The sequence below is a fragment of the Bos javanicus genome, chromosome 1 (assembly GCF_032452875.1).
Source record: "Bos javanicus breed banteng chromosome 1, ARS-OSU_banteng_1.0, whole genome shotgun sequence".
Classification (NCBI taxonomy): domain Eukaryota; kingdom Metazoa; phylum Chordata; class Mammalia; order Artiodactyla; family Bovidae; genus Bos; species Bos javanicus.
In genome coordinates, this window is record NC_083868.1 from 144,112,353 (window position 1) to 144,126,775 (window position 14,423).

Consider the following 14,423-nt stretch of genomic DNA (forward strand, 5'->3'; position numbering starts at 1 on the left):
TGATGCCCAGCACTGAACCCACTGATACACTAAGTCATAACCCAGGGCACCCCTTATCAGACAGCACCCCTCACTGGACCCCTCCTACAGCCCCAGACTAGGGATTCTGAGCAGCAGCTGCGGAGGCAGTAGTGCCCACTCCCTGCCCCGGCTCAGCTCCCTGGAGGCTTCATGCGCTGGCCCCTGGCAGCTGCTGGAGGACACCCAGCACTGCTTTCCCCCATTTGAACAGTGCCCCGTGGGATGCTGGCCGGAACCACGTTTTGGGAATTGAGTTTGGACGCTTCTTTACAACGGAAAGAAAAGTCAACAGCCTGCCGGAGGTGTTCAAGGGCGCTGGCAGGTGGCTGGGACCTTGGGGAACTCAGTCACGGGGAAGTTTCTGGCCCCTGAGGAAGCTGCCTGGGCCCTGATTGGCGGAGCGGCCCTTGCTCTCTCCCAGGAGACGCAGGTATAACAGACTCCGGCCCCGAGGAGGCCGGAGGAAGCTGTCAGGACTCCCTCTCCCCGAGCAGGTGAGCCCGCCCAGGTGTCCCCGGCGCAGGCGGAGCGCAAGGACCAGGAGGCAGACACGGCCCGGACACCCCACAAGGCCAGCGGCGCCCTGAGGCCCCAAGACCCCAGGCGGGGAGAGGGGGCCCCCAGCGCCGCGTCCCCGGACCCCGCGATGGCGGGCGAGACCCGGGCCGGTGGGGACGCGGCGCTGCGCCGCCTGCTGAGGCTGCACCGCACGGAGATCGCGGTGGCCGTGGACAGCGCCTTCCCGCTGCTGCACGCGCTGGCCGACCACGACGTGGTCCCCGAGGAGAAGTTCCAGGTGGGCCGCGACCCAGAGGCGCTACGCGCGGGAGACTTGCCCCAACGCCGGTCCCTGGAGCCGGCAGGGTCTCTGCAGATGCGTTCCATAGGGACCTCCCCCGCCCCGCCCCACTCTCCGCCCTCAACGCCCCTCTGCTCCCCGAAGCCGCAGAGCCAAAGGGTCCCAGCTCCTAACGCGGCAGCCTGACCACGCCCCACCCACCAGCGGAGGGCGTGGTCTCCAGGACAAGTTACTGCGCCCCCAGCACCCTCCCTGCCCTCCCCAATCCGCCTTTAAACTGAGCACAGTCCCGTAAGATGAAGCCCAGGTGGCCCCCCACGTCATCCCAGCACCCCCACGCCATCCCCACACTTGCCCAAGCCTAGGGGATGGACACAGCTGCCTTCCTCGGGGTCAGCATTGGCCCTCCGACCGCGGTGGAGGTAGCAGGAAGTGGGGCCTGGACGCGGCAGGGCAGGGCCCCCACTCCCACCTTTGCTCCAGGAGACCCTGCGCCTGAAGGAGAAGGAGGGCTGTCCACAGGCCTTCCACGCGCTCCTCTCGTGGCTCCTGACCCAGGACACCGGCGCCATCCTGGACTTCTGGAGGGTTCTTTTCAAGGACTACAACCTGGAGAGATACGCCCGGCTGCAGTCCATCCTGGACACCTTCCCCAAAGGTGGGGGGCACCGGGGGCTGGGGTCCTGGCCGGCTTGGCCTCCTTCAGAGGGGTTGGGGCAGCTGGAGTCGGCTTCTGGGCCCCAACTGGACTGTAAGAGGGGAGGGATGGGGTGTTTAGGGAGCCCCTGACCGTTGCCTAGACCATCTTGGGTTCTAAGAGACCAAGGGTCAGGCCTCACTTCCCTGAACGAGGCGTCAGTTCTGGGCTTGAGCTCGGCCCTTGGCCCTGCACGTGCCCCGCAGATGTGGACCTCAGCCAGCCCCGGAAGGGGAGGAGGCCCCCGGCTGGTCCCAAGGCCACTGTGCTGCTGCCCAGGCCCCCCACCAAGAGGAAGGCACTCGAGGAGCCGCGGACTGCCCCACCAGCAGCCCCGTCCCCAAGGGGCACCTCCAGTCCAGGTACTCCATTTGAGAAGCTGGTGGGGTCACAGATCCCCTGCGGAGCTCCACACACACCCCCCCAGACCGCACCCCTCCCTGACCACCCCCTCCCAACCAGCTTCGGGAGCATCTGTCCCTCCTACTTGACCAGCCTGGCAGAGGTCTCTCCAGGGACATGGGTGAGCCTGGCAATCCATGCTGCCCCCGAGCCCCCTGGGTAGGCAGACAGGTGTTCTTCCTTTTTCCTGATGTGGACACCAGAGCTGGGTAAAGCAAGGGGATCCACCAGAGTCTGGGAGTCCCCTGCTGGGGCTCTCCCACCTGCCCCTCAGCCTTGGCCCAGCAGAGGAAAGAGGGCCAGGCTGTCGGTTCTCCCCTCACCCAGCCAACACAGGCTCCCAAACCAAGACCAAGCCCGCCAAGAAGCCTGAGAGCAATGCAGAACCACAGCGCCTCCCGCTGGGCAATGGTAAGCCAGGCCCGAGGTCCTGGGGTCAGGGGCCATCCTGGGAGCTGGGACCATGCTGGCCTGGAGTCACCCCACCTGTGCCCATCCGAAATGCCCCGACCGTCAGGGCCAGCTTGGACTCTGCTTCCTCCAGAGAATTCTCCTTGTCCCTTGGCTGGACACAAACTGGGACCCTAGAGACCTCTCGTGGCCGGCTGGTGCCAACCTGTGGGCCAGCTGGTGCCAACCTGTGGGCAGGCCCTGGGGACCCTTCCCCCTCCCAGCACTGTCCAGGGTCATGTCCCAGGGTCCCTGTTCATTCCTGCCTGCTGTCTTCAGCCAGCTCACACCATACACCAGGCCATACCACATACGCGTACACACACACACATCATGGCCATCTCTGCAGTGACAGGCAGGCTGTCTGTCTGTCTGAGTCTGGCCTGCCCTGGGTGGGAAGAAGGAAGGATTCTGTTGCCCAGACCCCTCTGGCTCCCCACTGCCTGTGCTCAGGGGTCTTCACCCAACTGATGACTGTCCCCCCACCCCCGCCCACTTTGATGCTCACTTTCCTAGGAATTCAGACCATGTCCACTTCGGTCCAGAGAGCCATGGCTGTGTCCTCTGGGGACGTCCCAGGAGCCCGTGGGGCCGTGGAGGGGATCCTTATCCAGCAAGTGTTTGAGTCAGGTAGACGGCACTGGGAGAGGCTGCCAGTGCATCCACGTCCCCACGAAGCTCCCTGGAGGCTCTGGAGCAGCTGGGACATGGGCAAGGCAGCTGGCATGCCCTGCTCCCCCAGTGGGTCTGCTGTCTCTGGAGGGGATGGTCTGGGCAGGGGGTACTCTTGGACTCTAAGGGGGACAAGTACAACCCCCGCCCTGCCCGACATACCACTGCATCACCTCCTTCCTCCACTCCCTGTGCTGGGCACCCACAGGGCACTCGAGGACCCTGGGAGCTGATGCAGGCTCCAGTTTCACCAGGCTCCAGGGATGGTCCCTGCAGTAGACTCCTAGGGCTGTTGTGACAAATCGCCACAAACGGGGTGGCTTCAAGCAACTCCAAAACCACCGTGCAGGCAGGACCACGCTTGCCCCTTCACAAGGCTCCACGGCAGATCTTCCCAGCTCCTGCAGCTCCTGGAGTGGCCGCCCCAACCCTGTGCCCTGGCTTGTGGTGTCATCACTCCAGCCTCTGCCTCCTCCCTGTGTCTCTGCCTTCTCTTCTCAGAAGGACCCTGTCCTTGGACGTAGGGTCCAGTGTGAGCCCATCTTAACATCTACAAAGACCCGACTTCCAGATAAGGTTGCTTCTGAGGTTCCAAGTGGATGTGAATTTGGGAGACACGCTTCCTTCCCCCAGCGGAGAACCCCAGCTGTGCCCAGGACCTGGCCCCAGAGCTGACTGGGGGTGGGGGGGTTGGGGGAGGAACAGCACATGTACAGCCTCCCTGCCAGGCCCCCCCATCTCCCCCCAGGTGGCTCCAAGAAGTGCATTCAGGTTGGGGGGGAGTTTTACACACCCAACAAGTTTGAAGACCCCACTGGGGGAAAGAACAAGACCCGCAGCAGCAGCCTGAAGACCCTGGTCAGAGCCAAGGGGACCCAGGCCCCTGCCCCTGTAAGTACTGCGGGGACCACCCCTGGGGAAGCCTGGCCTTCAGTCCCGTCCCCCAGCACTCGAGGGACAGTGGCGTCACCTTGGGTCAGGACTCTGCTGGGGGCTGGGGTCGGCCCCTCCTGCCTCCTCTGTCCTGTTGCTGACCCGCCCACATATCCCCACAGGCTGGAGGTGACTCCAGGGCTGGCCCACGGGACAGGGCCCCAGCCCCTCCTGCCCTCCCCAGCGAGCCCCAGCTGCACCAGGTAGAGCCCGGAGCATTCCAGGATCTGAGAAGGGAGGGTGGTTTCTGTCACTCGTCCAGGGACTGGGGCATGAGAGCCAAACTTCTGCTCTCAGTGTGGAGTTCTTGATTTTAATTTTTTTTTTTTCCCTGATAATATACAAGTGTAAAAAGTCACATAAGTCAGAGCAGGTGAGTCCTCCTGGGCCCAGGTGCCCACTGTCCCGCGCTCGTAGTTGGGCCCTTAGGTGGGACGGTGGCCCCTGCTGGAAGCCACAGAAGCTCTTGGGTTCCTCGCACTGGTTCTGAACAAGGTGGAACCAGCTCTAGAACCCGACACCTCCACCAGGTGCTCCCAGGAGCCCCGAGGCTGGCGGGGTCCGGGGTGGGGTATTACTATGGTCAGTGTGCTCATTGCTGTGCACATCGGTCCGGCCCTGTCGTCCCAGGCAGGGGAGGGGGACTTCCAAAGAAGATGACGTCCAAGGAGGCACGGTGGGCGCATCCAGCCAAGGGTGCCAGCAAGCCTCAGGTGGAGGGGACATCGGGTGCCCAAGGCCAAGGGAACACTGCTGGGGCTGCCCTCCACTGCCCTGTGAGGAAGGGGCTGCATGGGGATGGGCCTGCAGCCTCAGGGCCCTGGAGCACAGGCACCCATGGGAAGCCAGACTTTCTTAAAGACTGTTCTCTCTTCCCAAGAGAGGGTGTTGGGGGCTAGAGTCTGAGAGATGGTGGGGTCGTGGGGCACCCCAGGGAGCAGGCAGTCAGGGCAGGATTTCAGTTGGGAGTGGGCCAGGGGACTTGGGTGTCCCTGGGGGACTACTGTGGGGGTGGGGTCTCTGGGAGGGCCGCCCCATCCTGGGTCTTCCAGACGCACGTGTCTCTTGTCAGAAGAATGAGGACGAGTGTGCAGCCTGCCGGGATGGCGGGGAACTGCTCTGTTGTGATGGCTGCCCCCGTGCCTTCCACCTGGCCTGCCTGACCCCGCCACTCAGCGAGATCCCCAGGTGAGCCTCTGCCCCCCCCTTCCTCCCCCACCCCCCGCCCAGAAATCCCATTGCTCGACCAGTGGATGGTGAGGCCAGCCCGGGAGGGGCCTTGGTTCAGGTCTCTGGGTGGTGGGTCTGGGGCCTGGGATCGTCCCACCCCACCTCCCTGCATGGCCATACTGTCCCTCCAGTCTGGCCTATGGGGCCCTGAGACCCAAGGCAAGGAGGTCAGCTCCCCTGAGCAGCTGACCCCGAATCCTAAGCAGAGTCTGGCTCCAAGTCAGGTTGGGAAGTATGGAGGCCATAGAGCTGCTCCCCAAGGGCCAGGGGGTTCCCCATCCTCTGCCTGGCGCAAGGCCCCCTGTCCTGGCCCACAGGGAGAGCGCTTCCCTCTGCCACCAGCTCGCATAGGTCAGGGCAGCCCGGTCTGTGGGGAGGACCATGGGGGTTGGCATTCTCCACCCGGCCCTGCCCCACTCATCACATGACCTTGAGCAGGTCACATCTCTAGCCGGGGTCATCCCTCGGCTCCGCTCAACACTGCCCTTCCATTCTCTTCCTTCCTGCCCCTGACCGGCTCCCTTTCTGCTGGACACCGTCCCCCCAAGGAATTGGGGGAGGGTCCCAAGCGTGTACCTGCACCAGCCTCGGAGGTCATGCCTGCTAGGCAGGGTCCATGGGAGCCAACACAGGCATGGGCCACTGCCGGTTCCCAGGCGTCAGGACTTCTCGGGGCTCGTCCGAGAAGCACTCAGGGGACGTGCCATGCTGGTGAAGGCCATCCCACTAGGGCTAGCGATCCTGGCCCCCCAGGCTCTCCTGCTGACGAGTGGGCAGGCCCTTCCCCTGGTCTCCACCCAGGGTTCCCCCTCTGGGGACCATGAGGGTGGGTGACCTGGAGGAGCTCTCAGGCCTCCCCTGCGCTGCCGGTATGGGAGTCTACTGTCCCCTCTGTCCTGCCCTGCATGTCCCCGGCCGGTGACCAGCGGGACCTGGAGGTGCTCCAACTGCGTCCAGGGAACAACAGCCCAGCGGGACCTGCCCCGGGCAGAGCAGCCCCGGCCCCAGGAGCTGCCTGCAGAGACCCCGGTATGCCCAGACCATTCTCGGCCCCTCTGTCTACTTGCTCCCTGCCTCCTGGCCACTCTTGTGGGTCGGACCTGCCCCAGCCATGAAGCCATGCACCCCTACGCTGGCCCGGCCCCATCAGTCTGACTTTATTCTTCCTGTGGGGCCATGGGGGTGCAGCCCACTGGGAAGTGGCCCTTATGAGGACTGGTTGCTCAGTACGCTGATTCTGGGCCCTCAGCTGCCAGCAGACACAGGGGACACATCTCGATCACAGATAACATTCTCCAAAACGCAGTGAGCGTTCTGTCGCCACAAAGGCATGAAGGACGTGACACGCGCCCCAGAGTGTTTACTCTGACAGCCTCCGAGGGCCACGGGGCACTGCCTTCTGGTGGGGAGAGGGCCAGGGGCCACAGACCCAGGAACCGTGCCTCGACTTTTCCCACCCAGTGTGGGCCCCAGGCTCCCCATGCTCATGAACCCCAGATGGTTCTAGGCAAGCCCCCTGCAGCCCCTCTGAGAGCTGACCCTCTGCTTCCAGGCCTTCCTGGGTCTGAGGTCAGGGGAAGAGGCGAGGGCACTGCCCACGGGGCTGCCCCCTGGGACGGATGCTGCGGTCACCTACAAGCACCTGCTGGCCCCGCCCTCTGTAGCGACCCTGCCCGTGCTCGACCCCTCTGCCTTGCGCCCCCTACTGTGCGTGGGCCCTGAGGGGCAGCAGGTGAGGGGGTGCTGGGGTCAGGGAGCCCAGGGTCCACTGGGGCAGCCAGGCGAACCTGAAATAGGACAGTCGCGGGGGTTAAGGAGGTAGGAGTCAGACAAGGGTGGGTGTGGAGCTTTCAGGAGCAGCCAGGCCGGCCATGGGGAGGGCAGGTGGGAGGAGGCTGAAGGGAGGTGCAGAGGTTGTGGGGGCTGTGAGATTACCCAGAACAAGGTGGGGGCTCTTGGGAGAGGGTGGGGGGAAGGGGGTTCCTGGAGGGATTCCAGCCAGGGTGACCATTCTCTCCTTGCTCTTGAAACCGAGCGCCATCCGCCCCCCCGCCCCTCTACGCCCATTCACCCCACCAGGGCAGAACAATAAAGCAGGTAGTTCGCAGTCTACCTGGGACCTGGGTAGTCCCAGGTCTCCCAGTCCCTCCTGCATCCTCTGGAGCCCGGCCTCCGGGGACTTCTTGACCAGCCCTGGAGGGGGCCTGGGCCCACCAAGGAGGATGTAGATGGGGCACCTGGTTTTCCAGGCCGCAGCCCAAAGGTGCTGGAGTGCCCTTGACCTCTCCTGGTCTGGATCTCGACCCGCTCCCCTACCCTGTGCGCCCCTCCGAGCCGTTCGGCCGCGGCGGGGTCCGGGCGGTCCTGAACTCGAGACGCTCAGGCCACCGCCACTTCCCCATCCCCCCTACCCCACCCCTGCCTCGCCCGGGCCCTCGGTCACCCCGCCGTGGTCTGTCGGTCCACAGGGCCCGGTGCCCGGCGCGCGCTGCGGGGTGTGCGGGGACGGCGCGGACGCGCTGCGATGCGCACACTGCGCGGCCGCCTTCCACTGGCGCTGCCACTTCCCCGGCTGCGCTACTCGGCCGGGGTGAGTGCGGGGCTCGGGAGGGGGAGGGGGAGGGGGAGGGCCGGCACCCCCCACCAAGACTCTTCGAGACCTGGGTCCCCAGAGGGCGCTCCCAGCCTGGCCCCAACCGGGCAGCCCGAAGCCTCTCCTCCGCTCGCCAGGGCCGCCCTGCGCTGCAGAGCCTGCTCCGGAGACACCGCCCCGGCCCCTGGGGAGGGGGCGCCTGCCGCGAGCCCCGCCCGCCCGGCTCCCGCGACCCCCAAGCTCACCGCCGGCGCCGTCGGCCCCGGGGCGCAGGTGAGGGGAGGGACGCTGGGGGCTGGGGGTGGTGGGCACATCGCCAGGGGAAGCCCGGGGGCCAGCTTCCCAGTGAGCACCAAACCACCTGACGGTTATGTATGTATGATATTTTTATTTAAATCGATTCTTGTTTAACTTAAATCTACCTAAAAAGGAAACCCTCCTGGGGATTCCCTGGTGGTCCAGTGGCTAAGACGCTGTGCTCCCAATGCAGGTGGCCAGAGTTCGATCCCTGGTCAGGGGACTGGCTGTGGAAACTAAGACCTAACACAGCCAAATAAATACTTTAAAAAAAAAAAAAGGAAACCCTCCTAAGCAACAGTGGCTGTGAAGTCATTGGTTGGTTGCAGGCCTGGCTCACGATTAACCCAGTCTCAGGGCTCCCCTAACCCCCAGCACCCTACCCCCAGCTTCCCTGAGCTCATCCCTGACCCCCGACCCCCACCCCCCCCAACCCCTGCCAGGAGCGCCATCCTGGGTTGGGGGTGGGGCGGGGAGAGCAGGAAGGAGGCTCCCCACCAGGAATGAGCAAGCAGGCACACAGAGGTGAGCAGTGTGACTCCCCCCCACCCCCCTCCCGTGTCATCTCCACAGTCCTCCAGCAGCCTGGGACCCTGGGACCTTGGGAGGAGTAACCCTAACCTCATTGAAACTTACTTCCCAGGGCTTCCTCAGAACCTGGGGATCCCCCCCCACCACCACCAGTTTCTCCTGTTCAGAAGCCTCCAGACCCCAGCAGGGACTTCCTAACCCCATCCCTGCCCCGGAAGAACCCTTGGAGGTCCCCGGGTGGTGATGTCCTACCCGTCCATGGTCCATCCCACCTCCCAGCCCCGCCTCCATCTCTTCCCTCCTTACACTCTGTGGGTGACTGGGCTCTGGGACACTGGGCACAGAGGGCCCCCACCTGCTGGTGCCCTGTTCCTTCTGGAAGTCTCGCCTCACCCCCAGCCGTCTGCTGTCCATGCTGAGCCACACCAGGCTGGTGGCCCCTCCAGGGGCCGGAACAAGTGGCTGTTTGCAGCTGCAAACCCGGCATTGTCTTATGGTTCCACTTAGTATGGCCTGTCCCCCTCCTAACCTGTGATGGGGGAGTGTGCCTCATCTGCTCTGGCCCCTCACCCAGGAGCAGGGCAGGGAACGCATGACTGTTGGGTCACTGAAGGGCTGGCTTGGGATCAGACCCTTCCTCTCTGGGCCTCAGGATTCTCATTGGTGACAGGAATCCTCCCAGCTGCTCCTTCCCCAAGAACTGTGGAGGCAGGCAGGCCCCCGGGGCCTTGGGCAGCCACTTCAGAGGGGTGGCAGGGCCCTTGGTGGGCAGCCCCCACCTCACTCATGCCCACTCCATCTCTGCCCCGCCCCCAGGAGCTGGATGTTAGAATTCAGTTCCCAGGGTCCCACCTGGAGAAGTACACAGCAACCGCTCCCTTGGCATGGCCACTGCCCCCAGCCCTGCCCCCTCTGTAGAGAGTCCTGCTTCTGTGGTGATGACCCCAGCAGGGGTGTGGAAGTTGGGTTGACCTCCTATCTTTCTGGGATCCAGGCGGGGGATGATTCTGCTGGTCATGAGCCGGTTCTACACAGGGACGACCTGGAGTCCCTCCTGAGTGAGGTAACATGTCACCCAGCCCCCTCCTCCTCCCCTCCTCCCCTTTCTCCACGGCCTCTGAAGCAGTCAGCACCCCTGTTCCGGGCCCATGGCATTCCATGGGCCCCCACTGCCAGATGGCGCTGGCACCTCCGTGCACAAACAAGCCAGAGGGGGCCTGGAGCTGCCCCCTTCCCAGCCTCCCTGGAGGTCCCAGGCCTGGGACCCTGAAGGGCTGGTGGTGCAGAATCTGGCACCAGGGCCGCTGAAGCCTGACATGGAGGTCGAGACTTTCCCCAGGTGTGGGTGGAGGCTGGGCACTCTGGACCCTGCAGATCCCTCACTCACTGCTCTCAACGCAGGCTTCTCTACCTGATGATGAGCAGCTAGAATAACTGGGAAGAAAAGGTGGCTTTTAGGAAAGGTCAAATTTCTCCAGCCACCCCCAGGCCTCAGGTGGCCAGCGTGTGTTCTCTTCAGGACCCTGGTGTGGCACTTGGGGATCCCAGCTGACCATGGAGGCCCTGCCTTATGTGATGGGCTGGGCACAGGCAGGTCCCAGACACTACAGGTGTCTTTAGAGAGCCCAGGGCCCCAGGAGGCAGGGGCAGATGCACAGGCCCTTCTGGAGCAGATCACCTTGTTCTGTTGGAATATTGGGTGTTCCCACGGCTCCCCGAGTCCTGCTGGAGCACCAGGCAGGCCCTGCAAAGAGATGGGTGGAGGGAGGGAAGGAGCTGGCTCTGCTGGTCACCTGGGAAGAAGCCACGAGGAGCCAAACAGCCGTGGTGGCCATGCCCAGGCATAAGGGATGCTTGGAGGAGTGGATGTGTACGGTGGGGCCTCAGGCCTCAACATCCTCACCTCTGAGTAGAACAGCTGGGTCAGATGTTGATGACTCAGGCGGCCCTGAAGGCCAGAGCAGATGGGTTGTGGGCCAGGCAGGCACACTTGCCCGCTGAGGCTCCAGCCAGGCACTGAGCCCACTCTCTGCTTCCGCAGCACTCCTTTGATGGCATTCTGCAGTGGGCCATCCAGAGCATGTCCCGCCCGCTGGCTGAGGCGCCCACCTTCCCCTCCTGATCTGGATGCTGGGCTGACCCAGACTGGGCTGCAGGCAGCATGGAAGGGGGAGGGGAGGCACCTGTGGACTCTGCCGGAGCAGACTTCACACTTGCGACCACCAGCTCTGAAAGGGATCAAGGGGAAGGTTAGGGCCAGGATCTGAGATGTTCCACATGCCATCAACACTCAGCTGATCAGCACCCTGTCTGAAAGTAAAGTCACTTCTGTGTGCTCGACGTGACTTCTGGTGCAGTGTGTTTGTTTTGGAGGGTCTGTTTCTGGTGCCCATCGTGCAGGCTGAGCTGGCTGTGTCAGAAAGAGGGTAGTAGAATGCCGCTGGGAGCAGGAGTCCCTCTGCTCCCCCTCTGCAGGAGCCCCTGGCACAGCCCCTGCCCCACTGGTCTGGCTCTGCCCACCTCTGCCTGCCCCCCGCCCCCAGCCTGCTTCTACCACCTCTGTCCTCAAAGGGCCCAGCCCATCCCCACCTCAGGGCCTTTGCACGGGCTGCTCCCTCTGCTCGGGGTTCCCCTTGGTACTTGGCCTCTGGAGGTCTCAGCTCCAAAGCCACCTCCTCATTCTTTCATTCAGAGGGTCATTTATTCGGGAAACCCTTACTGTGACTCTTCTGTAGGCTGAGCACTAGGGGATATTCTGGTGGCAGGTCGTTCACAAGAGGAGGGTGACCTTAGAAGCAGGACACAAGACAGGGCCAGGGGGCCAGTGGGCCAGCGTGTGTGGGGGAGGGACCGGGAGCCGGTGCATCTGGGACAGACACCAGGTCAGGGGTGGCAGTGCTGTGGGCTGTGGGGGACAGCACGGTGTTTATCCTGCTCACCACACCTGCCACCGGAAGAGAGCCCGTCAGAACGGAGATCTTTCCTGGTGGTCTCTGTCTCCCCTCTACAGCAGCCCCTGGGGACCTGGGACTCTGTCTAGTTCTCAGCCACATTCATCCCCAGGCCCTGGCACAGCTGCTGGGTCACTGCTGCTGCAAGGAGATGGCAGGGCTGTCATACCCCTCACCTGCAGGGACCCCTCGGTAGAAGCCCTGATGGGGCTCAGAGCCCTGGGGAGGAAGGGGGTGGCCGCAGGCCTGCTGTGCCCTGTGAGTAGGGGGCAGCAGTGGATGTGTGTGGACTTGGGACTCATGGGTTGTGTCGCCACCCAGGGTTGGGCAGGCAGAGAGCATTCTGCCTATCTAACAGGAATGGGGGTCCCAGCACAGGACTCACAACCTTTGGACTTTGGGGGCTCTAGCGGCTCACTGAGCCCCTCCGGAGCCCCTCTGTCCTGGGCACACATTAGGCAGCCTCTGTGGGGATGGGGCTGGGAGTAGCTGACCTGGGACAGCGCTGGGGAGGGGCTCGCAGACACCCTCCGCTGTAGGGGGTAACCGCCCCAGGTCACAGGGTGAAGTTGTTTATTCAAACAGGGACCCACTGAGGAGGACGCTCGTGTCACGAGTGAGTGGGCAGCTGTTCCAGGGCAGCCAGGCTAGGCGGGCAGCAGAGGGACAGATGGCAGTGGACAGTGATGCCAGGCCGTGGCCACATGTGGAGTGGCCCAGCTGGAGACCAGATCACATTTGTGGACAGGGCAAGACCCAGTGGAGGGAGGAACTAGAGACCAGGCTTGGGTGGCTGATGGGGGGAGGAGTGAGCAGGGCCCGTGGCGGGGCATGGAATGGACCAGGGGTGTGATGGAGCGAGGGCTTTCTGACTAGTGGGGGGCCCTGCTTGTCTGAGAGCTGTCTCTTCCCCATGGAGCCCAACTGCTGTCCCTGCCCCGTCCCCCACCCATAGGATGAAGCAGGGCTGGATGAAGGCTGCAAAAGCCAGTGGGGGTGGCACCGTGGGTTTGACACCATGGGGACAGTGGCAGTGGTGGAGGGGCATGTCAGGGAACTGACCAGGGTGGACCCAGATGTCACAGACACCCTGCCCATCATTGTCCACATCCTCCAAGGACCCCCACGGCTGCTGAGCACAGCTGTGACCAGCCCTCCTCTCAGCCTACTGCAGCACCCCCGCCACTGGGTCTCATCCTGGGCTCTGGAGACCCCCGCCTCATCAGAATCCCTCTGTGGACAGGTCCATGAACACCCTCCCTTGGGAGCTTAGTGCTCCCATTGGTGGCCCGGTGGCCTCCACTGCACCCGAGTCACTTTCCTCAAGTTCAGGAAATGTCACTCAGAACTTGAGCAGGGGGTGGGGTGCGGTGAGGGGCACACAGCAATCCCGAGTGTCATCTGTCTGTCCATCCATGGTGTGCTTGTGGGAAGGAGGAGGTGGGGAGGGGCCATTCCGGCTGTCAGGAGCCTGGGTTGGTGGCATTGTGTTCGTACAGTGATTTATGCTTAGAGGACAGGAGAGAACGACTGTCGGGAGTGGGCCCTACCCTTCTGCAGCCCCTGTGCTTTGCTCCTCAGGGGCTGCTGTCCATCTGCTGCTCCTGTCCATCTTCCTGTGGGGCTGGAAGTTGGTCTTGCTCATCTGGCAGTGAGTGGCGGCCGGCTACATAACCCCCTGCAGCATGTGTCTGCCCAGCGGGTGGGCGGCACCAGCCAGCGGCTACATTTGTACATCCTGTTCCTGGACTCCTTTCCTGGGCAACTTTGACAAGGTGCCACAGACCAGGCAGCTCAGACAATCCTGGCCTCTGACCTTGGCCTCTGTCTTTGATCCTTACAAGTCCAAGTCAGTTTGGGGGAACCCCCTCCCTTGGACTCTGAGCTCTCTGAACATCTGATCTGTTTCTCTTCTTCAGCCTTCATACTGATCACCTGCCCTCAGTAAGGGCCCTGTCAAGGGGCTTAGCCATATCCCCAGGCCCCAGTGTTTGCTCTTCGAAATCTCCATCCACTGGCCCCACCTTGCTCCTTGGCTGTAAACCCCCACTTTCCAGGTTGTATTAGGAGTTGAGCTCGACCTCTCTCCCCTCCTGCAAACCCCACTGCAGGGGTCCCCCCGCCCCCGCAAGAGTAGTCCCTTGCATGCCAAGTCACTTCAGTCCTGTCCGACTCTGCAACTTCATGGACTGTAGCCCGTCAGGCTCCCCTGTCCATGGCATTCCCCAGGCAAGAATACTGGAGTAGGTTTCCATTTTCCTCTCCAGGGGATCTTCCTGATGCAGGGATCGAACCTGCCTCTTGTGTCTCCTACTTTGGCAGGTGGGTTCTTTACCACTAGCGCCACTTGGGAAGGCCCTTAGCACCTTAGCGAGTGTCATGGGCTCCTTTTTCTTTAACATGGGCAGGATTTGGCCACGACATTGCTCTTTTCATCCACACGAGGCTGTCAGAGGTCTTGCTGACCCACCCTTGGTTGGAGGCTCAGCTGTCACTGTTCAGAAATTGTTAACGATTTGTGAACAAGGAGTCTGAATTTCATGTTGTGCTGGGCCCTGGACGGGGTCAGGGGTCACTGCCAACAAGTGGTGAAGAGCCTGGTGCAGGTGGACACATCGGGGCTTGGTGGGCTTGGGAGAAGACAGTGCTCTGGACAGTGAGACTCAAGATAAACATGTGGGCTGAGCTCTTGGCTCGTGGGCTGAACTGGACTGGACGCAACCTCTGTCACCCCCTGTGCCCTGAGCTCCATCATCTGATGTCACCCTGGAGCTCCCAGGACAGTTGTCTCATCTCCATTGATTCTCTAGGGACTTGGAGGCCATCTGGGAGCTGAGTGGCCGCACT

At 63.0% G+C, this 14,423-nt stretch overlaps 1 protein-coding gene across 3 annotated transcripts; it reads left to right on the plus strand.

The window, feature by feature from the left end:
• The first annotated feature begins 338 nt into the window (after positions 1-338).
• On the plus strand, positions 339-10,965 carry AIRE (autoimmune regulator). 3 transcript variants are annotated; one of them, XM_061423072.1, is made up of 14 exons: positions 339-817; positions 1,304-1,478; positions 1,724-1,879; positions 2,247-2,330; positions 2,886-2,999; positions 3,790-3,932; positions 4,097-4,177; positions 5,047-5,162; positions 6,131-6,233; positions 6,757-6,936; positions 7,673-7,794; positions 7,935-8,025; positions 9,620-9,688; positions 10,667-10,965. In XM_061423072.1, the coding sequence occupies exons 1-14, from the start codon at positions 668-670 to the stop codon at positions 10,745-10,747; spliced, it is 1,665 nt and encodes a 554-aa protein (XP_061279056.1). In that variant the 5' UTR covers positions 339-667; the 3' UTR covers positions 10,748-10,965. The 3 variants fall into 3 exon arrangements, 1 of the variants encoding a protein (XP_061279056.1); XR_009737507.1 differs by having other exon boundaries at positions 7,673-8,070; XR_009737510.1 differs by having other exon boundaries at positions 5,050-5,162; positions 7,673-8,070.
• Positions 10,966-14,423: the final 3,458 nt, after the last annotated feature.

What these genes read in the sequence shown, in the direction of transcription:
- AIRE (XM_061423072.1), top strand. Translation starts at nt 668, where the DNA reads ATGGCGGGCGAGACCCGGGCCGGTGGGGACGCGGCGCTGCGCCGCCTG. An exon ending in GCGAGCCCCAGCTGCACCAG is followed by an intron (nt 4,178 to 5,046) that starts GTAGAGCCCGGA and finishes GTCTCTTGTCAG; the next exon opens with AAGAATGAGGACGAGTGTGC. An exon ending in GGCTGCGCTACTCGGCCGGG is followed by an intron (nt 7,795 to 7,934) that starts GTGAGTGCGGGG and finishes TCCGCTCGCCAG; the next exon opens with GGCCGCCCTGCGCTGCAGAG.